Source organism: Anser brachyrhynchus, assembly GCF_964034855.1.
Source record: "Anser brachyrhynchus genome assembly, chromosome: 18".
NCBI lineage: Eukaryota > Metazoa > Chordata > Aves > Anseriformes > Anatidae > Anser > Anser brachyrhynchus.
The window spans coordinates 6,574,911-6,599,032 of NC_137711.1; the positions used below are offsets into that span (position 1 = coordinate 6,574,911).

At 39.5% G+C, this 24,122-nt stretch overlaps 1 protein-coding gene across 2 annotated transcripts in view; it reads right to left on the reverse strand.

Annotated features, from left to right (window-relative positions):
• ABCC3 (ATP binding cassette subfamily C member 3) overlaps window positions 1-24,122 on the reverse strand; it is a 48,442-nt gene that overhangs the window by 11,087 nt on the left and 13,233 nt on the right. For both annotated transcript variants that reach the window (XM_080560365.1, XM_080560364.1), the window contains exons 2-19: window positions 23,426-23,602; window positions 22,422-22,547; window positions 21,408-21,545; window positions 19,544-19,669; window positions 18,693-18,754; window positions 17,367-17,498; window positions 13,033-13,251; window positions 10,580-10,757; window positions 10,193-10,354; window positions 9,040-9,132; window positions 7,520-7,723; window positions 6,149-6,295; window positions 5,649-5,736; window positions 4,556-4,622; window positions 2,760-2,886; window positions 2,239-2,415; window positions 1,235-1,402; window positions 308-491 (exon numbers count right to left, since the gene is read on the reverse strand). In XM_080560365.1, the coding sequence (XP_080416491.1) occupies window positions 308-491; window positions 1,235-1,402; window positions 2,239-2,415; window positions 2,760-2,886; window positions 4,556-4,622; window positions 5,649-5,736; window positions 6,149-6,295; window positions 7,520-7,723; window positions 9,040-9,132; window positions 10,193-10,354; window positions 10,580-10,757; window positions 13,033-13,251; window positions 17,367-17,498; window positions 18,693-18,754; window positions 19,544-19,669; window positions 21,408-21,545; window positions 22,422-22,547; window positions 23,426-23,602 (2,575 nt within the window). The remainder of the gene's footprint in view (window positions 1-307; window positions 492-1,234; window positions 1,403-2,238; window positions 2,416-2,759; window positions 2,887-4,555; window positions 4,623-5,648; window positions 5,737-6,148; window positions 6,296-7,519; window positions 7,724-9,039; window positions 9,133-10,192; window positions 10,355-10,579; window positions 10,758-13,032; window positions 13,252-17,366; window positions 17,499-18,692; window positions 18,755-19,543; window positions 19,670-21,407; window positions 21,546-22,421; window positions 22,548-23,425; window positions 23,603-24,122) is intronic.

Consider the following 24,122-nt stretch of genomic DNA (forward strand, 5'->3'; position numbering starts at 1 on the left):
GTTCTTTCCTATTCCATTTTCCTGCTGAGCTCAACCTTGCCAATTGTAAAAGAAATTCTCAACTTTGAAATAATTTCAAACACAAGAATCGCTTTTTCTAGGACAAATCAAATGAAATTTTTGAACTAAATTTCTTTGGGAAAACATTTATCAATAAAACAGAACTGGTCAAAGATAGCATTTTTTATGGTAGTGCAGAAAGACAAATGTCAGGACGTCATGAAGGAGCAGTGGACAGTATACGGAGAAAGTGCCTGTAATCTGGTTGACAGAGAAAGACATATTTTAAGAAAAAGCAGTACTGTACTTGTTAGTTCATCCTCTTCGATGTCTTCATCAAGTGCATAATTTCGAAGGAATTCTGCAAAAGCCTTGTTTTGTTTCAGAAGGTCTTGGTAAGATCCCATTTCGGAGATTTTGCCGTCTACCAGGACAATTATATGGTCTACCTGAGGCAGGAAACCAATGCCATGGGTCACCAAAATACGGGTCTGGATAGGGAAAAAGAGAAAAAAAACACATCTCTCAGTTGTCATTGTTGAGACTAAATGCTGCAGTGCACTAATGCTACCCAACAAGTCAAATAATACTGCATTTTTGAGACGGGGAGTGAATTATCATCTTTAGGTGAAATGCCAAGAGAAATACCCTGCCCTTGTTAGTCAAATTAGCTTCAAAAAATCTACATGAACTTACTATGCTTCCTACTACCTGCTGATATAGCCACAAAGGGAAGTAAAACAACTGAGTCATCACTCCCCTCTTTCCCTTTTAAGCACTGAGGCAGTCTGAGAAGATTGTAGCAGGAGTAGAAGAGGAAGCAGAGAGGTTGTAATTTGGTTGCATACTGCCAAAGACTTCTGTAAAATTAGTAAGCTGTTGCAGCTTCCTCACTGTGCCACCTCTGAGTAACAAGCAATACTAAACTGACAACCTTTACAAGTTCCCACAAATGCCTTGGTTTTGGACATCTCAAATAGTTGGGTTTTTAAAAAGACAGAACAGGTTTTTGCCTCTACATGTTCTGACTAGATCACATCACTTTTGTACATACCTAAATAGCAGCTCACCGCAGAATCTGTGCTGTGGAGAAAAGGTGTCTGCATTGCCAATTAAACACAGAATTTCAGGAATGATTCAGCACTAAAGCCTCGGTGGTGAAACAACTTTCCTGTTACCCATTAGTGTTTCAGAGCTTATGTGCATTTGTAAGAGAATCTAAATGTCAGCTTACTTTTCCTTTAAGTACCCCATCTGGACCAATAACTTTGTCAAAGATGTGCTTTGCAACATGCGAGTCCACAGCAGAAAGAGGATCATCTAACAGGTAAACGTCCGAGTTACTGAACACAGCGCGAGCAAGGCTCACTCGCTGCCTCTGGCCACCAGAGAGGTTGATGCCCTGAAGGGAAGGAGAGAGCAAAATGTATCACACAACTGAGTTCAAATAACAGCTATGATTTTTTTATGGCTCATATACCACCAGACACATGGATGCTAAATGAAACATGAGATGCTGAAGAGAATAACGCACTCAGAGCCAGGGAAAGGAACAGAACGCCTCTAAATCTGTTCGCTGCCAAACTTCCACTCACCCAGCAATCTGCAGACAGAATAAGCCTCTCACTTAATAAGCTCCTAAAGGGAGCTGTTAAAACTCAAAACAATGAAAAGGAAGACTGTCAACAAGGACATAAAATGAAAACACTCAAAGCAGGGCTGCAGCACCTGGAACATCTTCCACGTCTCTCATCTTACATATAAATCCATACATTCACCCAACTTCATGAAATCCATCTCAAATTTAGTGGCCTATGAAAGAAGGCTTTGTTGGCAATCACTGACGTAAAAGTTTCTCATTAAAAGGAGATGTTAAGGGATGATCATATTACTTTTTTTACTTGAAGCACACCATATGTTCCCTCCCTTTTTATCCACACAGGAATAGGAAGGACCTCAAGTATTCTGGCCAGATGCATGCTTACAGTTGGACTACAAATGGAGATGCTCTGATCCACCAGGGCTAGACGTGCAATTATGTGATACAGTACAAACACTTAAAGTTAGGAACATGTTTAAGTCCAACTATCTTCCAGAGAACTGCCTGCATGTTTCAGCGCTGATTGTAATAGGGATGCTGTCGTAAAGATCAAACCAAATCAAGTGCTGACTCTACAGTGTTCTCTTTAGCTCGACAGACGAGGAATCATCAAGCAGGTCTGACTTGAAAAAAATTACCTTCTCTCCTATCTCAGTCTGATCTCCTCCTGGCAGCACTTCCAGGTCAGTTTTTAAAGCACAGGCCTCCAGGACATTTTGGTATTTTTGTTCATTAGGAGCTTGGCCAAACAAAATATTATCTTTCAGTGTGGCATTCTGGATCCAGGCTTGTTGAGGCACATAAGCGACAGAACCCTAGAACAAGATAGGAGAAAGGAAACTCCAACTTATAATAAGCATCGATTCACGCTCACAACTCTGATTAAGATCTTCAGCACACATATATGGATCCTGTTTGATACGTATTCAAATTATACATATATGTGTACTAATTGCTGATCCACAATTGATTGAATCAAGAAAGTAATTTCATGTAAAACACAAGTAAACAGGTGTGGACAAAACCCAAATAAACACACAGACAAGCTGGCACAGGAGCAAACAACTCCATCTCCAACCTGATGTGCACTGCAAGCAACAGTAGGCGTAAGAAGCACATTTCTATACCATTGTTAAATGGCATTAGAAACAATACCAACCTTCACAGCCACTTCTCCTTCCAGCTTTTCCATTTCACCCAGGAGTGCAGACACCAGAGAAGACTTCCCACAGCCAACATGGCCAACAATAGCAACCAAAGCACCATTGGGGACCAACAGATTTATACTGTGGAGGAAACAGGCTGGAAATTAATTAAATATTAGTTTACTAAAGACATTAGAGGTCTTTTAAATGGGCTAAAATACACAGTGACAAATCAGCCTGACCTCAGCCTGACTGGGTATAGTAAGCATAGCTTGGTCACCTCTTGGTTTTCTCCTCTCTTTCTCATGTACAGTCAACTGTAAGCAGAACTGTAGGAGTAAGTGGAAACCCAACATTAATCCATTTTCTTGGTTGTAAATCAGTGGGATTGGTAACAAGCCTTCTGAAACCCTTTGCTGTGTCACGTCAGTCCATCAGCAAGTCAAACAGGGCTAATAAGCCTTTTGAAAGCAATCTTCCAGAAATATTTTGGGTTTGATTTTAAAAACCAGGAGCAACTGTACTGAAGCAGTGAGTGAATACATCACACCTAAAAATGTCCAAACCATTTTACTAAAATATTCCCAGTGCTAATAAACAGGGTTCACAATTACAAAAGACAAATTAATCTTTCCCAGTAAAAAAAAATCCTTTACTGTTTTTCCCATGATGTCCTAAAAGGTACTGCTTTAGGTCCCAATTCTGAAGGTGATGTGGAAATGACTGATGGACAGTCTCTTCACAGTGTCTTTCACTAACAAAATCAACCTGAACTTCTGTTTGCAAAGATCCTGATGCAGAACTAGGGCTTTAATGCTTTTGCAATTCTTCCCCAAGAGGTAGTTGATATTTTGCACACTGCAAGAATGTTTTGTTTTTAATAAAAACATCAAAGCAAGAAAACTCAAAAACATTACTTTTTTTTTTCTTCTTCCCATTATTCTTTCCCTCTAGCTGAGTTTTGCCTTACTGCTATTTTAGGAAGTCACCAATTAATTTTTAGGCCCAGGTAGCTAGCAATTTGTGCTGGAGACGCATGGTTCTTTCTGACACAAAACCCAGAACACTGAAGTCAACCTGGCTGCAGATTTGGTTGCCTGAACCAAAGCAGCTCCTTTGAACTCTAAGCCTCTTGCTGGCAGGTTATCCATGTTAGCCTGTTAATGTAATAAACTCAGCACAGCATCACGAACTCCTCAGACTGAGAAGTCTATGGACACTTATCAGGTTTCTGTGATTTTGATCTGACAACAAAGCATAACATAGGGAAGTATATGCTTCCAGGCAAATTTTGTTTGTATTCATACAAATAGGCAAAAGAGTAAAACGTACACCTCCATAGTCTGGAAATGGCATATGTATAGCCACAGGGATGCACCTGCTACAAGAACCTTAAAAGAAGAGACTACTGTTCACATGCCCATGAGCTAGAATTAAACCCAAACCCAGACATCGGAACTGCCTTCATAAGCCATCAGATCAATTTAATTTGTCCACTGCTTCAGTTAAAAAAAAAAAAAACTATTTAAGAAATTTACCTAGCCTTTCTGTCCTTAATAGATAACTAGTCTAGGCTGGCTGCTGTGGAGTTAAAGCTTTACAGCACTGTTCTATAATGTCTGAATACTATGAGGCATGAGTATTAGCTAGATGTTTTAAAGTCAGATGAGATGGACTACGGGGCATGTGGTAACAACCTTTCCCAGAAATAAGCCTGCAGATATTAGCAGACATTTTTCAAACAGACCTTCCAAGAGCCAGAAAAAAGGGAAGCAAGTAGATGTATTGCAGTTGCATAAAGAAATCTTACTCTTTCAAAGACGGCTTAAGGTCCTTTCCCCAGCTGAACGTTGCATTTTTAACACTGATGGTGTAGCCTGCATGACAAAAATGCAACAACAGAGAAGGCAGGAAAACTGTTACACAGAATAGTGTGACTGAGAGACTTGCACACAAAGGAACCTTTACAGGTTTCATGTACGCTGCAGTTCCCTTTTCTATTGGTATGGGAAGCAGAGTCTTGTGATTGCACTGGGTCACGAGATGGGAATGTTCATCAGGGTGAAAATAACTGGTTGCAGCTTAAGCTATAGACAGTGAGCTTACAGACCTATGGAGCAGAAAAGTCCTGCTTCACTCTGTCCAGGTGAGGCTGGTCCCAACATTTGCTGCTCAGAGTAGTTCTCAGAATCCGTGTGCAATCATTAGCACAACTTTACTTGAGAAACCACTTTCAAGTCAGTAGGAGACCAACAGCATGCTGTTGACTTTGATGATTCAGATTAAATTTGCCTCTGCACAGCTTTTTGCTTGCCACAATAACAAGTCACAGATCTGCAGGCTTTCTTCACCTCCTGTTGGAGCGGTGTATAACAATAAGCACATGACAGCTACACAGCCATCCCTCCTCCTTCTCCTCCTCCACTGCATCACACACAAGAGAGGTTTCAAACCACAGCATCGCCAAAGTCCATTACAGGAGAAAACACAGCTTTTCAGTGGTTTGCTCATTCTTTTGGGAATACTGTGTTTGCAATAGAATAAAACAAAACTCCTGTTTATAATATTCCTGAGCATGTGTGCAGTGTGAAAGGTATGAGAAGGTCTTGTTGACCCTAGTCAGTGGATGTACTTCATTATTCAGTGCCGTTAGCAACCATTATATTGTAGATGCAAACTCAGGCCCAACAATGCAGTGCAAAGCTCAAAAATATAGCCAGATACTTTTGTAGTTTCCACATAGTCTAAATGACAAAACACACACTCTTCAGAGAAGAAATTAAAAAAAAAAAAGTAATATTGTTGTCGTTTGCTTTTTGCTTTTTTGCTAACTCAGCCAGTCCAAAACAAGTACAAGATGCTTGTTGTATTAGCATAGTTTAGAAAAATACTGATCTCTTTACCTGGTGCAATCACTTTTGTTTCCACACAATTTGGATCAAGCTCATCATGACTCAGGAACTGCTGTATTCTTTTTAGGGAAACACTTGTCTAAGAAAAGAAAGCAGCATTATTTTGTCATTCTTTTAATGGGGACTTAATGCTCTTACTACAGAAAAGATAAGCATGCAGAATGGCTTAAGCTTTCACGCCATGGGCTTCCTGAACAGTGACTCATTCTTTCCCTGCAAGCAGTCTTACACTGAAATTCATGTTTTTAACTGTGAACTTTATTAGACGAAGCTACATTCATCTGAGTGAAGCAAAATTCACATATGTGAAATGCCACGCACACAAGCTTACTCAGATGTCTAGCTTTCTGATACACGGCGGCACTAATGAAAGGATATTAGAAAGAAAACTAGCTAACAGGCAGATACACGGCATCTCTGCTTTCCAGAAATCAGAGCTATCTGGTGTTCTTTTTGTATTTGAAACGACTTATGCACCAGACCTTCCTTACCTGTGCAATGTTGCTAATGACTTGTGGAAGCATATTGAGGGGAAACTTCAGGATATTAAACAAGGAGAGGGAGACAAAAGCCTTTTCTGCATCCAGGATATTATTCTCATCCACTGAGACATATACAGCAAATGTTGTCAATGCTACCTGAAAGCCAGAAGGTGAGTTTACTGTGAGATGTGTGTAACATTTTGACATTTTAAAAAGCGGTCAAGCCCGAAGCATATTAGAAATAAATGCATCAACAACAATATCAGGAAAATTCTCCATATTTGACTTTTTCAACATGCTTGTCATATGAATAAGTTGATACTTGTTACCAACAAAAAAAGGCATGCAGAATAAAGTAACCGTCAGATTATTAACGGCTACATTTAGTTGAACTAGAAGCTTTAGGTGGTGAACTACAGAACTCTGGTAAATTCAAATAAGTGTTTATCTAGCTGTGGTTTGGCTTCGCTTCCAGCTCCACCTAATCAAATTTACCCATTGTAAACTGTAGGCTAAGCAAACAAAATTTACTGATCAATAAGAAAGGCAGTAACAGCCAAGTTATTTGCTGGCTCGCTGTATGGCAGGGACCATGCATTGCAAAGGTACCTCCCTGTGCAGTACACCAGCAGTGAGCAGGCAGAGGAATGTGCACTGAACCCAACTTGAAGGAAACATGAAAGAGGCATGATCTGGAGGCCGTTAGAACATTTTTACAGGCTTGGGCCTTTGATCTCAAGAACTGTTGGCTAAGAACATTTTTGACAAAGCACTTATCTAAATGTTTTTATGCATGCAAACCAAAACTCTTCATGCAAAAGGGATCGTGGTGCAAAATAAAAAAAAATTAAGGAAAAAAAATCATTTCAGAATTGACAATGTGACATTCAGGCTTTATATTTTTACATTAAAACTTTTTTTTTTCCTAAGGTAGCAGCATAATTTAACAGCTCCTTCTCCCACTAAAACAAACAGAGCACTGTATGAGGAAAGGCAAAAATGAAAGCGTAAGACACTGACTCGACCGACTCAAAGCTTTTTGGTGAGGAGTTTTATACACAGGTATCTCAGATGTTTCAAATTCTAGTTTCAATTTGTTGTGGGAAATACTTTGAAGTGGTTGGAAATTCTCCTGAGACAGCTATTCTCAGCTTCCACTGGCAGGCTTTACCAATAAATACTTTGATACTGATTAACAAATGGGCTCTAGATAAATAGAAACCTTGCTTCAAAGCACATGAATAATTTTTATTTTTTTTTTAGAATTATTTATATATTGTTCCAACTTACAGTTGGCAAGTAGAGAGCCTATTTACGAACTTCACACATCCTTCAACGATATGCTTGTACAATTTAAAAAATCATGCAAATTCAACTTACCAGGAATGGTGCGCTGATCCATGCAAAGGTGGACAAAGAATTGAGATAGGCAGATTTTTTCAGAACTCGCAGCTCATTCCTTCGTATCTCCAACACTTTTTCTGAAAATGATGGCTCCCAAGCATACAGCTTCAACACCTTTATGCCACCCAGAATCTCATTCATTAATTTAATGCGGGAATCTTTATACCGCATTTGTTCCACCTAGGTTATTGGTAAACACAGGAGACAGTGTGTCACAGGAATGACTAGATGAGAGCTTTAAACATGTTGTCTCATAGCTGTGATGGTCCTTGGGCTATTTCTAAAGAGGATGCAAAAGGAGATTAAAGAAAGCTAGACCATTATCAGTAAACTCACTGTGCAAGTCTATACTTCCAAAGAAACCGGGAATCCAAGAAAATTATTGAAAAGATGAGTATGAAAGCTTTCTACTCATCTTCAGTGTTAGGAGTTACATTTTGAAAACCACCCTTAAGAAAAATTTGGGCATTTCAGAAAAATACCATCCTACTTCCTTTGATTGCTTCAGATTTTTTTTTCCTGATATGTAGTTTTATTTCTCATGGGATCCCTTGAAATTTGTGGTTACTCCTAGTTTATTTTTGTTCTATACAGTAGAACACAGTGCTTCATTCAGCTACTTCACAAAAATCAAATCCCTGCTCAGCAGTGTAGACAAAATAAAAAATTGTGTTCACACACACCTAGTTATGCATCTCCAAGCACGTTATTGAGGGCAAGGGAAAAAAGGAATGCTACTATTAATATGTTAGCATCAAAGAGATTTAATGGAAAGTCTGGATGTCTCTTTAAGGCATGTAATAATGCCACTCTGTTACTAAGGTTGTGTTTAAATATTATCATTTATACTTGTTTTCCAGCTCTTACCCTTTTTACATCAGTAGCTTGATTTCTCTTTTAAACCTTTCAGCCAGCCACTGACACAGCACAAACTACTTACGAGAGTTTTGTAGCACAAAGCCAGAGGGCACTATTATATTGTTTTTTCAACCTTTCTTGACTAGAGACTAAGTGTAGGGAAAAAAAAAAAAAGGAATAAAAGATATTTTTACCACAAGATAATAATTCAAATTTAGCCCCAGCTCAGTAGCGATGAAAGTCAGCACTGGCCATTAATATAAGAAACAAGTTGCCACATTTCATTTTCCATCTCTAAAAAGTCATTCATAGCTCAAAGCTTGCCCTTTCCCTAGACATTCCTAGAAGAAGCTGCCAGATGAAGGGAATATGGAGACAAAAACTTCTTGCTAACCCCAGAAGCTGTTCCAGCAGCATGAGTCACTGACTCAATGCCACACCTTTAAACAGCATTCGATTCACTACGGAAAAAGTACTATCTGAGAGGATACAGTTATTAAACTTATCAGTACAATCTTTCTTTTAAGTAAATTGGTGCAAATGGCACTTCAGAAATGGCCAAGACACTGCTGATGCCTTCACTTCTCATAGCACAGTTAGAAATTCAGATAATGCCACCTTCTCTGCTGGTACCTTACCTGGAATGCTCTGGTTTTCATTGCTATTGCAGAGTTGAATGGGATAAGTAAAACCATCACAGCAACTCCTGCCAGCACAGAAGGCCCTAAAGCCTTGATTGAAAGAAAAAAGGTAAGTTGTTGTTGTACCCAAGTGCTGCTATCCCCTATGGAGAGCATTAAAACAACAGCAGGTTACAGAAACTTAAACGTGTTGCCTCACTGGTGAGCATTCTGCATAGACAGCTAAACTCCTCCTGGTGAAGTATTCTGATTCCAAACAACAACAACGAGGAGACAGAAAAATAAGACAATATCCAGCCTGAGTTACTGTTACACCAGTACTGGTGACAGCAGAGTGCTTTGTGATTTACCTGCTAAGTGGTTCCCAGTGGGAGAGGGAAAAAAGTCTGAACTAACGCAGATACAGAGCTATTGAGCAAATCTAGAAAGGAACAAATAAGCTACAGAGAAGGGATTTTTCTGCTGACTTCTCCCTGACCTAGGGAACTGTAATTACTGAATTAACCCAGTGCCCTCAATATGGATAAGAGCACACACAAACTGCTAACTACCAGAGCTCTGCTTACCAGCAGAGCAGTAACTCATAAACCTACTGCAACTTTATGGCTCTGGAGAATAAATCAGTATAGTTACGTTGGTGCTACTGCTTTACACAGATTAACTACAAGGAAACATTTTAAAGATGAAAGCCAGTGCTCTAACCAAACATGGAATAAACAAGAAACTTCACTGAAGCAATGGAAAAAAAATATGTTTATTCCAGGTGAGATTTGTTTCATGCTGACTCACACAAAACTTCTTGTTATAGCATAATATGATTGTGTGATTTTTTTTTAAGCACTTCCCTCGAGTTCTCATTTGTATCTACTACTGGGAATACAGTGATGAGTCCAAAACTGCACCTATCAAAGCGTCCTAGGGACAAAGGAAATATAAAGGCTATCTTTGGTTTCAAATGTGTTATCTTGCCTGCCAGCTGAAAAAAACAACTACGAAACTAATCGATCTTGTACACCAGTGCAAGTTATTTTACCAAAACAGGCAGAACAATAAGCTTAAAAAAAAAGCAGTGGTGGGTCAAAAGATCAAAAAAATATTACGCTTGTACATCATTTAGAAAAATTCTGAAGAAATGTGACAATGTCTGTACCTGCCAGAGGAAATATAAAGCTAGAAATATCTGGAGTGGCGCAGACCACAACATATTCAGGAAAGTCATCAGATCCATGAAACGCTGGGCATCCACTGACATCAAGTTGACAATTTCTCCAACAGTAGATGAGCGCTTTGCTGAGTTTGTGATGACTAAGGACTGAGAAATAAGAGAGATTCTTTGGATTCACAACCTTGATACATATGAAGAAACATGGAAAACAAATCCTCAAGTATTAAGAAAACACAATATTCCCCATGAATGTGATTCACCAACAAGAATAAAATGATTCTCACATCCATTAATTCTTAATCTCCAAAGAAAAAGACTTCATGACATGGTTTGCTTGTGGTGTTTTGGCCCACAAAGTGCTTCCAGTCTTACCTTTCTGTATATCACTCCAGTGATCCCAGTTCTCAGCCTCATCCCAGTAACAAAGCAGTACTGGAAATGCTGGTGAAGTATGAGAGTCTGCAGCACGGCACAGGTAAACATCAAAGCTGCAATCAAAAATCCCCACCAGGCTGGGGCATCTTTGTTCTTAATGAAGCTGATTAATACACTGTTTTTCAGAACATTAGCGAAGGAAAAGGAAAAAAAAAGAAAACATACAGCAAGTTTAATGGGACATAACATAGCTTCCCTCAGCTATGGCATCCTGCCACATCCTCTCTCTAGCCACAAAAAGTAAACAGCTCTCCAGGATGCAAGCTGAGTTATGACTTCAGCCAAACAACATCGCAAAGATACAACAGCAAAACCTGAGCTTTGCCAGTGAGAAAGTCCATTTGTAAATGAGCCTGCAGAAAATGAAATATGACGAGAAAGTCTAGATTTCCCCTGCGATCTGGTGTTCAAACACACGGCTCAGTGTCTGGGCTTTGCCAAGCAGACCCATAGGGCAAGAGGTAAATGATACATTGTAGGACACTGCAGTAAAGCAGGCAAAGCCAGCTTCCTACCCTCCTACCCAAATACTCTTCCAGCAGCCCAAGCACCTCTGCCTGGGGTGCTTTCCCACAAAAAAAAAAAAAGCTAGATTAAAAGACATCCTTCAGGATGGATGCACAGAAAGTTCTTTACTCACACTTTTTTGGTAAAACTGTCATACCACTAAACTGGTTATCTTTCATCAATAACCATTTCTTACTGTAGACAGCTGCTCTCCCTGCAAGACCTGAACAGCTGTCATATAACAAACAAGAAGAACAACTTATTGCAACGTCCAGCATTCTCAAAAATCACATTTCTGACCCCAGACTACTGACCAGAGAAATGAATTTTCAAAATAAGAGAGGAACAGATTTGGATCCCTTATTCAAATAGCCAGCAGGGGGGAAATAACACTTGGAAACTACTAGGGAGGCCCAAAGCCTTGCTTTAGAAGCATGAGGTTGCCACAGCTTCAGATCTGAGATCTTCCTTTTGCACAACACTGTTCATTCATGCCTTAAGTGGACAGCTTCAGAAGAAAAAAAATCTTCCTCAAGATTCAGCAATCTTTTTAGAGACAGAAAACTATTTTACGTGCAACTTGCCAGACAGCCATGGCTTTTTCATCTTCTTTTGCCACTAGAATTGCATTTTCCAAGACTGCAGGAGTTTAGACTTGAGCAGAAATTCCCCATCATATGCCTTGAGATATCACTGACAACATATCCAGGAATTTATGCAATTTTGAGAAATTCCCAGAATAGACTATACTTAATGTGTTCCCAGAAGGAAGCCAGCTGCCTCCTCTTCACTAGGGACGCTGGAAGAAGACAGACTGCAAGCTATTAATGTCACCATATTGGGCTGGACCCTCTTTTCAGCAAGTTTCTGGGTATGTCACAAACCACCCACAAAACAACAGTCTCTGAACACAGCTCCACATTATTTTAAGGCACTCGTATAGAAACAGAGCCCTCCTTTCTTCCCCTCCCCATATTCACCTATGGCCCCCATCCAAACCCTTCATGCATTAACAGGACCATGTGCCGTTCCATAGGTTTGGAAACAAGAAGCAATGGTTTGGTAGAAAACAACTGCCATTCTCTGAAATGCTGGTATTCCCATCATTATGTTTTTCTTAGTTAATGATTAGCTGGCGACATTCTCACCTCAGGAATAATACTAACAGAGAGAAAAATGTGGGGATTGTGCAGATAGCCTTATGGATCTGAATGACCAGTGTCCCTGAAGATGGAAAGTAGGGATGTTCCTCATACAGGGAGAATTTGAGGACATATCAGTTTTGTCAAGCTCTTGCTTTTTTGTTCCTCTTTTTTTTTTGAACCATTATTTTCTGTTACTTGGAAATCTACTGCACATTCTCGTCACTACGTACTGCTAAGAATGCACAAACTCATCTAAAGTCTCCAAAATCTATCCCAGATGATAGCAGCACTGCCAAAGCACCACGTACTTGAGCATCACACTTTATTTGTATTGTCACACTACAGCTGCCACCACCAACAGCCCATATGGGTATCAGATATACAGAGACTACTGGATCCAGCAAGAAGTGCTCTGCATTGATTTCACAAATAATCTTTTAGAACTGTGAAGAAATTACTTTGGACTGTTGCACAGCACAACAGGTAATTTGTAATCCAAAGCTGTCTATTGGAGATGGGTGATTTACGAATCTTTCATTTCAAAGAAGCTTGTCCAATTTGCAGCTTAGTCCACAACAAAGAACTCCTGTCTCAGGGTATTTCAGGGGGAAGGTGGGGAAACTTACATATGCAGCACTGTGAGGGAAACCAGTTATGCATTTCAAAAATAAATACTGCATGCCAATGCCAAGCCTCCATAGAAATTGCACATAGAAACTACTCACACAGTAAACCAACCTTAAGAGCTGAGGGTTGACAAAAGAAAGTAGGTCTTGTATCAGCTTGAAGAAGGAGCCGATTAAGAAGTATGGTCCAAAGGTCCTCAACAAAGCTTTGAGGAAGGAAGGCTTTCTGTTGTGCTTCTTGTCTCTAATCAGAACTTCTGCCTCCTCTGGACCATCACCAACATGATTCAGCACATGGTTAGACTTCTTCCTATATGTCACATCTTCTTTCCTAGGGGAACAAACCAACTGATTAGAAACAACTGATGATGAGAACGTCATTGCCCTATGCGTACAGTACTGCAGTGACATCCAAAAACCCAGCTCCTTTCTTTGCTCTGCTACAGCAGGACTCCTGGCAAGATCCGGACACATTCAGGGATAGGCCACTCTTGTGTGATGAGTCTTGATTTTTCTGCATAACATCCCTCAGAAGGATGAGGTGTACCCCACAAGCCAGAAAGCCAATCACCTGGGGATGAGAATGAGGCCCAAAGGAGTAGGAGATGAATGGCTGACTTCCTTTGGCAGCCAACTAAATTGACCTTGAATCTCCAGTTTCTTCTAAAAAGATCCTCTAACAGTTGGTATTTACACGCTACGAATAGGCACCCTCACCTAATCCTTCTGAGACTATTCTTTATTCTATCACTAGCTGCACTAAACCTTTACCTTTGTCTGGTAGCACAGCTGTTTTCTGAGAAGTCTGAGTCCCTCTGGAGACAGGCACTGAACCACATGCCAAACTAAGAGAGGAAGCAGGCACGGCCCGCTTCAGAGTTTTGCATTCCCGGGACTTTTTCAACAGAGTACAAACCATAGTACCAAACAAAAACCTCCAAAGCTGAGCTATCTCTGAGATCTGGGACACAGATGACCAAGTTCCTTCCAGAAGAGAAACTCTGGATTTAGCTGCCTAAAGTTTACTCAAATGACAAATCGAGCAGTTAAAACCTGTTAACTCTCTCCGAATGCAAGATAAGCCAATGAAAGCAAGATCTTCTGCAAAGATCTTTAAGAATGACCAAGGATAAAGTCACCCAAAAAGTTTGTGCTGCTCTCCAGGGCTCTAGGCGAGTTTTACAGCGGAACCTCTTGGGTTTAGGTGCCTGACTTCTGTAGCCTATCAATAAAGATTGGGTGCTCTGAAAAATTACTTCCTTCGTGAATTACTCTCAAAGAGCAGCCTGGCAGCTTTTCTATCAACATGTCCCAAATTGCTGTTGAGTCTTGACGGCTACGGGACCTAAAGAATAATTCCATGAACATCAGCCAGGAAGTTTAAATCCCAAATCCAGGTGGAGCATAGAAAAGGAAATGAGAGTCAGGGACACATAAGCCTTATAAGAAGGGACAGATGGAAGAGAGACCCTAGGAACAGTTGAGACTTATAAAAAAAGCATTTGAAAAATAACTTGCAAGTACTACCAAGTGGGGTGGGATTTATGATTCTTCATAAAGAGCATGCAGAATTTTTTGGAGCTGGCTGGCTACAGAGGCTGATGATTCCAACAGTCTACGAGCGTTCAGAATGATCACTGTGGCTAACAGCCCACAGGTAGAAACTTGTTCACATCCTTTCAAACGAACGCATGTGCAAATCCCAATTTCTTTGTAGTAAAGTTTGAGGGTGGGGCAGGGGAACCTAAACCAGACAAAATTTTTTGTTTTATTGTTTTGTTTCAGACGTGAACAGTGTTGTCTTTGTTCTTTCAGATCAAACCTGGAGAGTTTATGAGCAAATCTTTATTTTCTGACAACCAGGCTGTTACAACTCATTGAAGGAGAAACAGGACTACTTGCCCATGGCTTTGTGCTATTAAAAACGTTTATTACAGTGAGCTAACAGCAATGAAATAATTCTCTTGCAGCAAAAATCCCAAAGGGAGAAAAAACACATCTAGTGTTTACTACGGGTAGCTAGGTGAGGCCAGGATTTCAGCAGTGTGTGGGACTCGTCACACCCAGTTTTTTCTCCAAGCAAAAAGCATGTGCTTGGCTTCTATTATTTACAGCTGAGCAGATAATACATGCTGATTATCTCATGGGAAACACATAGCTTTCTCAGTGGTAATGACAAGGCCCTGTATCTTTAATTCATCTACATAAGCAAAGCCTCTAAAATCAGAAGCTAACTAAAAAATGAGGCAAAAAAGGTTCCAGTGCGCTCTCATCCTTCCAGCACAGCTCTAGCTTTCTCAGAAGCAGCAATGCACTTACCAGTAAAGTAAGCAAGCAGAGACTTCAGCCATACAGTCAAATGAGCAAAAGCAAAGGAAAAAGACACTAGCATGCTTTATTATTATTGTTATTATTATTATCTATAATGATTTGAATCCATGCTGATCTGACTTAAATCCAAACTAATCTATTCTGTAACTCGTTAGTAGAGAATCAATTATTAGCAATTATTTAACAGTGATTCACAAGGGTGCTTTAAAAGAGAGCTGTGAAGCAATATGCAAAAGGAGTTTTGTAGGTTTAGGTAAGATAGGAATATGATAATCATTACAATTAAATAAATCTGAAGCTTTAGCTATGCCAGAATTGCAACTGATTAATTTTTTAGAAAGAAGTCATTACCATGTACACTGCAAATATTTTCCGTGACACTTTCTACACATGTGGAACTGAAACAGCATTTTAATATCATAAAACCTTACCGAGAGCAGATCTAATCAGCAGAGTTTTAAAAAAAAAGAAAAGCCTTTCCAATGGCTTCCAAGCAACTACCAATGATGTTATTTGACATGAAGTAATTAAGAATACCTACTTATATATGAAGTATAAACAGAGCCACCCAGCTTTCAGAGTTACTTGAAACAGCAATCCAGAGTACAGTGATTTGCTTTGTTTCTGCTCTTTTCCCCACCTCAGAATCATTAACGTAGTCACCACAGAATTTTACCTGAGCTTAATATAAGCCAGAATTTATGGCTGAATTCATTGCCAACTGGCCCCAGTTTGTATGAATAATTTCCAAAATGCAATGAACCCCATGACAAAACCCCAGACACAGTTTCTGGTTTTCCAGCAAAAGTTTTCCTGGACCCCAGGCACTTCTGTAAAATGGCTGTGCTCTTATTATATGAAAGCCTGGGGCACTAAGATTCATGTCTGTGCAGCAAGAGACCAGAACCCAGACAACGCACGTTATTCCGCACCGTAAAAGTAGAGACATTAAGTAAACAAAAAAACAAACCAATCAACCAACCAACCAAAGCAAAACCACAACACACACACACACAGAGCACTAGTGGACAAGCTGCTGGTGTTAGTGCTGGAAATCTTTCAAATTTTAGCTGTGAAGTGGAACTCTCCACATCATATTTAGCCTTGCCAAGAAGCTTATGACTTTCCTAATATTATCACATAAAAGGGTCTTTCCAATTTGGCGAGGATATGCACAGAAAATAACAGAGGAAAGCTTCCATATGGAGAAGAAATCTCCACAATGAAAGGAAATGGAAGGCCAGGCATCCTCCTTATTGACATTTTTCATTTGAAGCACACTATTAGCACATCTATTTGTTTGGAGACGTTTTGGACACTAACCAAGGAGTTAGGAACAGAGAAGGAAATACAGTTACACAATAGGTAACTTCTTAAGATTAGACTGGGACAGAACATGCAATAAAAAGGATATCCTCTCCAGCATAGATGCAACTATACGCAAGTAATTCTGACCCTCATTTCATTTCCATCAGACATCATGGGAATTTTGCTGATAACTTTTGAGGCAACAGGAGCAGGGTCTCAACTCTTAAAGTGTGCTATTCCCCACCCTATATATACTATACACTTCACTTGTTGGGATAGTTTCATATTTTTATTGGTAGGAAGTGAAGAATTATTTACTGCTAAGAGCCTTCAGGCTAAAATTAACGTCAGGCCAAACCCTCATGATGGCGATAATCAAGAATTCCTTTTGTTTTATGGTGCCCAGAAGTTGTGTTCTAACATGCCTAGGAGGGATGCAATTATGGGGTTAAGACATCTACCAACTCAATAATGAAAGTTATTCATTTTCTCCAATCCAACCAACTCATTCCCTTCTGCTTATACATCTTCAGCCCTTCTCCACATGGTAAATGACACTACCTGCCCATGCAGATTTTAAGCACCTAGTTAAAAAGTGTGTAGGTGGTACACAAGCCCCAGAGGGCTCTTGCTTGCCTCTGCCTAGACATATTAAAATAAGCAAATTTGACTGTTAATATTAATGAGGAACAGATGGAGTAAGAGCCAAGTGCCACGTTTAGTTGGCTCACTTCCAGGGATGAACAGCTCATTAGTGTTGAAATGACTCAGATCAATCTCCATTTGCAGAACTGTTCATATACTTACTGTTTACACTCTGCTTTTTCCTTGTCCCATTCTTTACTTAGTTGTTGTACAATACTTTTTGAAGTATCATCTTCATTCAGTGACCACAAATCCTTATCTTCAAGGGGTCTTTTGTAACCAAGAATTGCCATGCTGCATATATGGAGAAAAACAGTCCAACTCAGTTTGGAAAAAAAAAAAAAGCAACTCCTAGCAACAACTCTGGGACTAGTTAGCTAACAAAAGCAAGAAGATACATCTCCACGGAAGAAAAGCAATAATTATGCCTTTATTTCCCTTTCCCCATCTCTATGACTGCACTTACGGAGAGCATACTACATAGTTCTCATTACACGTACATTTTTCCTAAAGTGATATTTTCAATTAAATACAACAAAAACCAACATCCAAAAGCCTTTGAATGAAACTGCGGTGTTAAATGAAAATACTGAAGATTTAGAAATAAAAATAACGGAGTCTATCTGAATTAACTGTCAGAAGCGAAAGAAATGCAAAAGTAAAGCTCACATAAATTAAAGGAAAATCAGATTATTCTCTCCAAATAAATGAAAACTACAACTGTAAGTGAAATTTTGCCAAGGGACAGAAACGTCTAGCTGCCATAAATCTCTACAGAAAAGCTGAAAATTCAGAACTCTAGAAGTTTAGAAAGATCTCACTCTAACTAAAATGAATTTTACATCGCTGTTGCCAGGACAATAAAGCTACATGGATAGAAGAGAGAAGATCTCAACACTCTCAACCACTTTGGAAAAAACAAGTCTTAACATGACCTTTGGTAGCTATGCCACTTCTTTATCATGGAATAAAAGAAAACCCAACCTCACGTCTGAATCTTTAATATCATCCCATATTACAGCAGTATCATCAGTTGGTAATAATCATTTATATACATAACCCAGTTTCCTCTTGCACAGGAAATGTCCTCATAAAAAAGCATTCACCCATGAACCTGAACAGGAAACAAAATGCATCTCCGCTGGGTGAAAAGTTGCCACTATTACCTGCAAGTGCAACACAGTCTTACAACTTGTTTCAGGTCACACTCCAGCATGTGGTAAGCACAACCAGACCGCATATCCTATTAGTCATGTCAAAATTGCTGCCACTACTTTTCAGAAAAGAAGTTTGGGAAGTATGAGCACTCTAAAAGTGGTTTGTAAACATGCAAACGGTGAAAGTGCTGACAGTGCTGTGAATGAAAGAGCATCCAACATCAATTACTTGCAGGGACAAAAACCTCCATATTGGTAACTCTGTACAACACATATCATAAATAGAGTTTAGGGCTGTCAGCTGTCCAACACGTTGAAAAGAGAGGCTCACCTTGTAAACCACCAAAATGTCAATCTTGAGAGAAAGCCTGAAGTTAACTCTGGAGATGGATTCTATGGTAAAGTTATAGGGCGAAAAAAATCAAGATATTTACTATTACTTCAACAAGAAAATAGTCTACTTTGATCAGTTTTGCTATATTATATGGTATATTACATGTATGTACCTATGTCCTAAAAGGACATAAAAATTGATTTATTTCATTTCCCATGTCATGCAGAACTCCTTTCATCTTTAAAAACTGCTTAATATATTGCCTTTAAATAACACTTAAGTAAAGTGAAATGTCATTCTACAGTTTCTGAAATGTTCATTCAGGAAAGGAACTCAACTTCTCTCCGTGTCTGGTTCAAGCATAAATCTAATTATAGAGACCATTTTATGAAACGGAGAAGAAATTTAACCTGTGACACCACTGATACCTTCTATTATTAAAGTTTTTCCATATCTATTCTCAATACATATAAAATTGGTTTATTGGGTCAACCCTTAGAGACTTCAGCTAAATGAATGTTAAGCAGGTAGAAAACCATCTTCATAAAAATCGCCCTTGGAATAATTAATATTACACTTTAGTTTTCATAAATGCAATTTATGAAGCAGCAAGTAGGAGAGTTGCTTTCACCACACAGGTTTCAGTCATTAATAATGGGATTTGAAGCCTTTTTCCATTATGTGTCACCAGTACTCTCCATACCTATTGTTTCTTAAGAGGGTCACCAACTACAGCTGGAATTTCAATGACAATCCAAAGATTTTTTTCAGTTATAAGTATTTTCAGTGGGACTCTCAAAACATGATATAGTCTGTAAAGTATTAATAATGCACATAAAAATACTTACAGGGTCTGTATTAACAGGGGAAAAAAACGGAGGCTTTTCTTTAAAACATGAAAGAATCAACTCAATGATTATCAAAGCAAAGTAGATGTAAAATGTGGCAAACCTGAACCTTTCGTTTACATGGCCCTAAAGGGAAAAAGAAACACAGTAAATGGTTGTTATTATTGTATTTCAACCCACAACACACATAGATACACTGTGTTTCAGCTTCTTTTGGCAATTCCTTTCTTCCCCTACAGTTGAATACTGCGAAGTAGTTGCTAGCAGGAATTATCTTACAAAAGTATGCACATACCCTGTAAAGTGCCTAAGAAAATGCTTATCTCCAAGCTTTTCATTAAATTCTGTCAACTTCAAAGTGCTTATGCATCTTCACTGCATGCAGACACCCTCTGGAATCAGGACTACATGACATCCTTTTAAATTACCTCCAGGGGCTCTTGCCAGATCATGTCGTAAGTATAGAAATTGTCAACCCAGATCAGAGAACATACATTTTCTTTAGTATCTTCTCCCTGACAAGCAATCAGCGTCAAATGCTTTCAGAAGAAGCTACAAGAAAAAGCACTGCATTGTATAACAACAGTTCCATCTGCTCTAGAGATATTTCCTTTCCCACTCATATGAGTATGCAGTTGACTTCTTGCTATGAGTGTATGTCCCTTACACGGTTCTTTCATAACCCAGTGCAGTTGTGAATGCTCTTATTGTTCACTTAAAACTTTTAGTCCTTAAGTGCAAGAGAAAGAATATTTATTTGGTTGTTGGCAGTTGCAAGAATAGGAGGGATACTACCACAGATGTTCTAAGGCTCTGCACACAGAATTTTAAGTTCATTAAGAATTCAATCATTGATAGTCCAATATTTGTACTTATCCACCAGTACCACAATTTTAAAATTGACTTTAAGTAGTGTACAAGAGGGTCTCACCATGATTGCGGCTACCTTCTGAAAAAGCTCTACACAGATTGTCATTTAAGGTTTGATTCAGTTTCTGCTGGAATATTTACAACAGTCTGACACAGCAAGATCCTTGGTAAAAGGATAACACTGCTAGTAGTTTAAAAAAAAAAAGTGTATAAAAAAAAAATCACCAAACAGAATCAACACTGATTTCGCTGAGGAGAAGCAATCACCTTAATGTTTTCCAAATACTCTCTTTCATTCCTAGTCTTTGATGATCTAATCACTGAAACAATCTGCTTTGCCCTACTTAGTGAAATTTGTTTCTGTGAAAAACAACTTTCTTACTGTGGGAGAACCTGCTATGCTTTCAAATGGGAATCATAGCAGCCCAGGTTTCTTTTCTCTCCCTCCAACTTTCTGGTCTCTATTTACAGCCACAGTTGGAGTCAAAATGCTGTCCTCACCACATTGGGCACTGACAAAAAGAAAGCCTACGGAGTTGTATAATACGGTCAAGCTGCTGGAACAACAAAGGAAGGAACATTACTTATTAAAACTCATTATCTTCGATCACTGCCCATTCCTATAGAAGCATGGCAGGGGGCTTGAAAAGAGAAAGGGAAGGGAAGGAAAACAAACAAACAGTGAGAGCCTGTTCATGTGTGTTGTGTATATGCGTGTGCATGTACACACACACACACGAAGTGTTGGTACAGCCCTCGGATGTCTATCAGGTTTCCAGTATAGCCTCAGGCTAAGCAAAATCTTTGACATTACAGGAGAAACCCCAGTCCCCTTCAAGTTAGACCAGTCTGAGTCAAGGCAATGGAACCAAATTTCTCTTCCTGGCAAAAGCCAGCTTCAGGTCTGACTCCAAACTTGGTGATTCATTCCCTTCACAGAGATGTTAATGCTACATTTCCTGTTCTCCAAGTGCTAACAAGGATGGCATGTTACCTGTGCTGTTGTAGTCATGATCTTAGACCGGAGAGGCCCCACGGCGCAGAGCACAGACAAAAACCAGAAGATAATGAGCACCCCAGAGGACTGAACTCCTCTCAGTCTTTCATATTGAATAAGCAATGTAGCTAACAGCTGTGAAAAGTAAGTACAGGAACATGTGAACACAATCCCGTCCCACTGCTCCCCTTATTCACACTCTCATTGGCAGCAGGACCACTTTGAAAAAAGGCCCCATCATAATTTTACAGAAGTCAATGACAAAACTTCCCCTGCCTAAGGGAAGCCTAGAATAACTTTATGAAATAATTTGTTTTTTATCATTTTCAGAGCCTCTGCTACATAATCCAATTTTTAAATCAGGCATTGTACCTAGGGCCACACACAATTAAACTTTAGCTATAAATATATCAAACAAGTTTAAGACCTGTCATTTCTCCTGTCCAGATGGACAACCATGACTCGTCTAGAAAACAGCATTAAAAATAAATTAAGCTTACCAAGGGAATTAAAAACTTAATGGGCAAATTTTACAGCTTCATTTTTCACACAACGGCCCCAAGCCTGTTTGTTATCTTAGGTAAAGCAAATTTGGTTTCTGTTTGATGGAGGAACAACCAACAGATAAGACAGACAATCTGACAAAGTCCAGTACAATACTGAACAATGCACAAGCCAAGCTGTATTGTATCTCCCCGTTTAGGCAAAGTCATACCCAAATTCTCTCCACACCTGGATCACAAGCCTGGAGAAACAGATGAGAGCAAGGTGGGAGGCAGAACAATCTCTCTATTATAAAGATTTCAATTTACATAGGTGAGTCTGCATGAGAGAGATGTCTGTAACTGTGGTCTCTTCAGTTGGCAAAATTTGTTTCACTAATCCAAATACTAATCATTCAGTTAAGAGAGCACAGGGTTAGACAATAAATGTAAAGGAACCCCTTTCCTCCTTCATGCATGTAAGTAACAGTTTTCTTATTAGTCACAATTAACAGAAACAGCTACGAACCATCGTGATGCCAACAATCAACGGAGTCACAAAATAGACTGGCGGTGGTGTTCTGCTTTGCAGGAGCTCATGGAAAGAGTAGAAGAGATCTGCCCAGCTCACACACCACAGCAGGACACCAAACAGCTGAAAGTAGTCAAACAGAAACAGCATTTGGTAAACTCATCTCCAAGGGCAATCACAGGGCTAGCAAAACCACTATGATTCCAAGATTCCCAGCGAGACAGAAAAACAAAACACTGCTACAGTGACCAGCTGCATTTAGGCTAATGGAACTGTCCCACCGCAATCAAATCAAGGAGCCAGTCTCAACTGTTTTGCAAGGGATGTGCAAACAACTAGGAGAAAGATTAATGTATTTACCTGTTGGGTTTTTTCTTTTTTTTCTCCCCTCCCATACTAGTCAGTTTTAATTAGAAACACAGGCAACGTGTAGATTAAAGGCAGACATGCTCTGAAGCAGACGCCTGGAATTTTTCTCCAGGATAACCCGATTCTCTTATGGTCTATGGGAAGTGACTTGCTTGCTTTCCTTAGACCTAGCCATTTATAAACCAGAGGAACTGTTGACATCAGCCATCTCTTAGGCACAAGATGCAGACAAATCACATAGCTGTTAAGTGGGTAGAGTGGCTTGAAAAAATACTTTCCTGTGCTTATTTTCACAACGAGACGAAGTTTTCACTACAGTTACCTTTAGGTCTTTGTTTTGCAGCTTTAGGTGGTGTTGGCTCACCAAAAGGGTGAATTATTTTCTGCAGAATAATAAACTCCTCACTCTACCCAGAAAGGTGTGCTCGCAGGATTTCCCAACAGATGAGCTATCCTTTGGTGTGCCTCCTCAGAAATCTGTACGTACATTGTTGTTTCCTATAAGCAAGTTAACCCATAAACCAGAAAGAATTTTGGTTAAACCCTACCTGCAGCATTTGCTTTGACACTGAACTAATGCTCATGAACTAAAAACTGCACGGTACTTGCAGAACAGTGCAAAGACATCTTACCGTCTTGAACCTGCTCAACACAGAAAGCACGATGTACCCTCTTTTAGAGCGCTTTAGGTAGAGAAGATAAAAGGGTAAGGCAGTCCACAGATAAATGCTAGGAATCCATGCTAGGATAGTATTCTGGAAACACGGCGTCAGGTCTGGATTATCGGTGTGTATCGAAAGATTTGAATCCTGGAAAAAAAAAATGAGACAGTTATTAACAGAGAGGCAGAAGCACTGCCAACTGGAACATCTGCTTGAGGAAGTTGCATCCAGATTCTGCTGGAGTTAGCAAATGGCCTTAGTAAAAGCTATTCCAACAGCTTGCGGTTAATCTGCTATAGTAAAAGGCCTAAGTACAGTTATAAAAACTGGCAAAAGCTTAAAAAAAAAAAAAAGACAGACTTCTGCCCTCCTCTGTCTCAGAGCAGGACACACATTCTGTAGCATACAAATCCATCGTTTCTGTCTCTTTGCTAAAGCTTAGTTAGAGGTGATGATATTACAACATTTCTCAGACATTCCCAGCCTGGACTTTGCAGGTTCTAAATAAGAGCTTTCTCTCAAGGCAAAACCCTAGACTTCAGGACTCATCCAGTAAGACTGTCCAGCATTGGAGAAAACAATCAGGTTTATATCTAGAAAAAAAAATGCATTTCTGACTAAAATCTCATCGTTCTTGCTCATATACCTCTAACGATAATTACTTCCC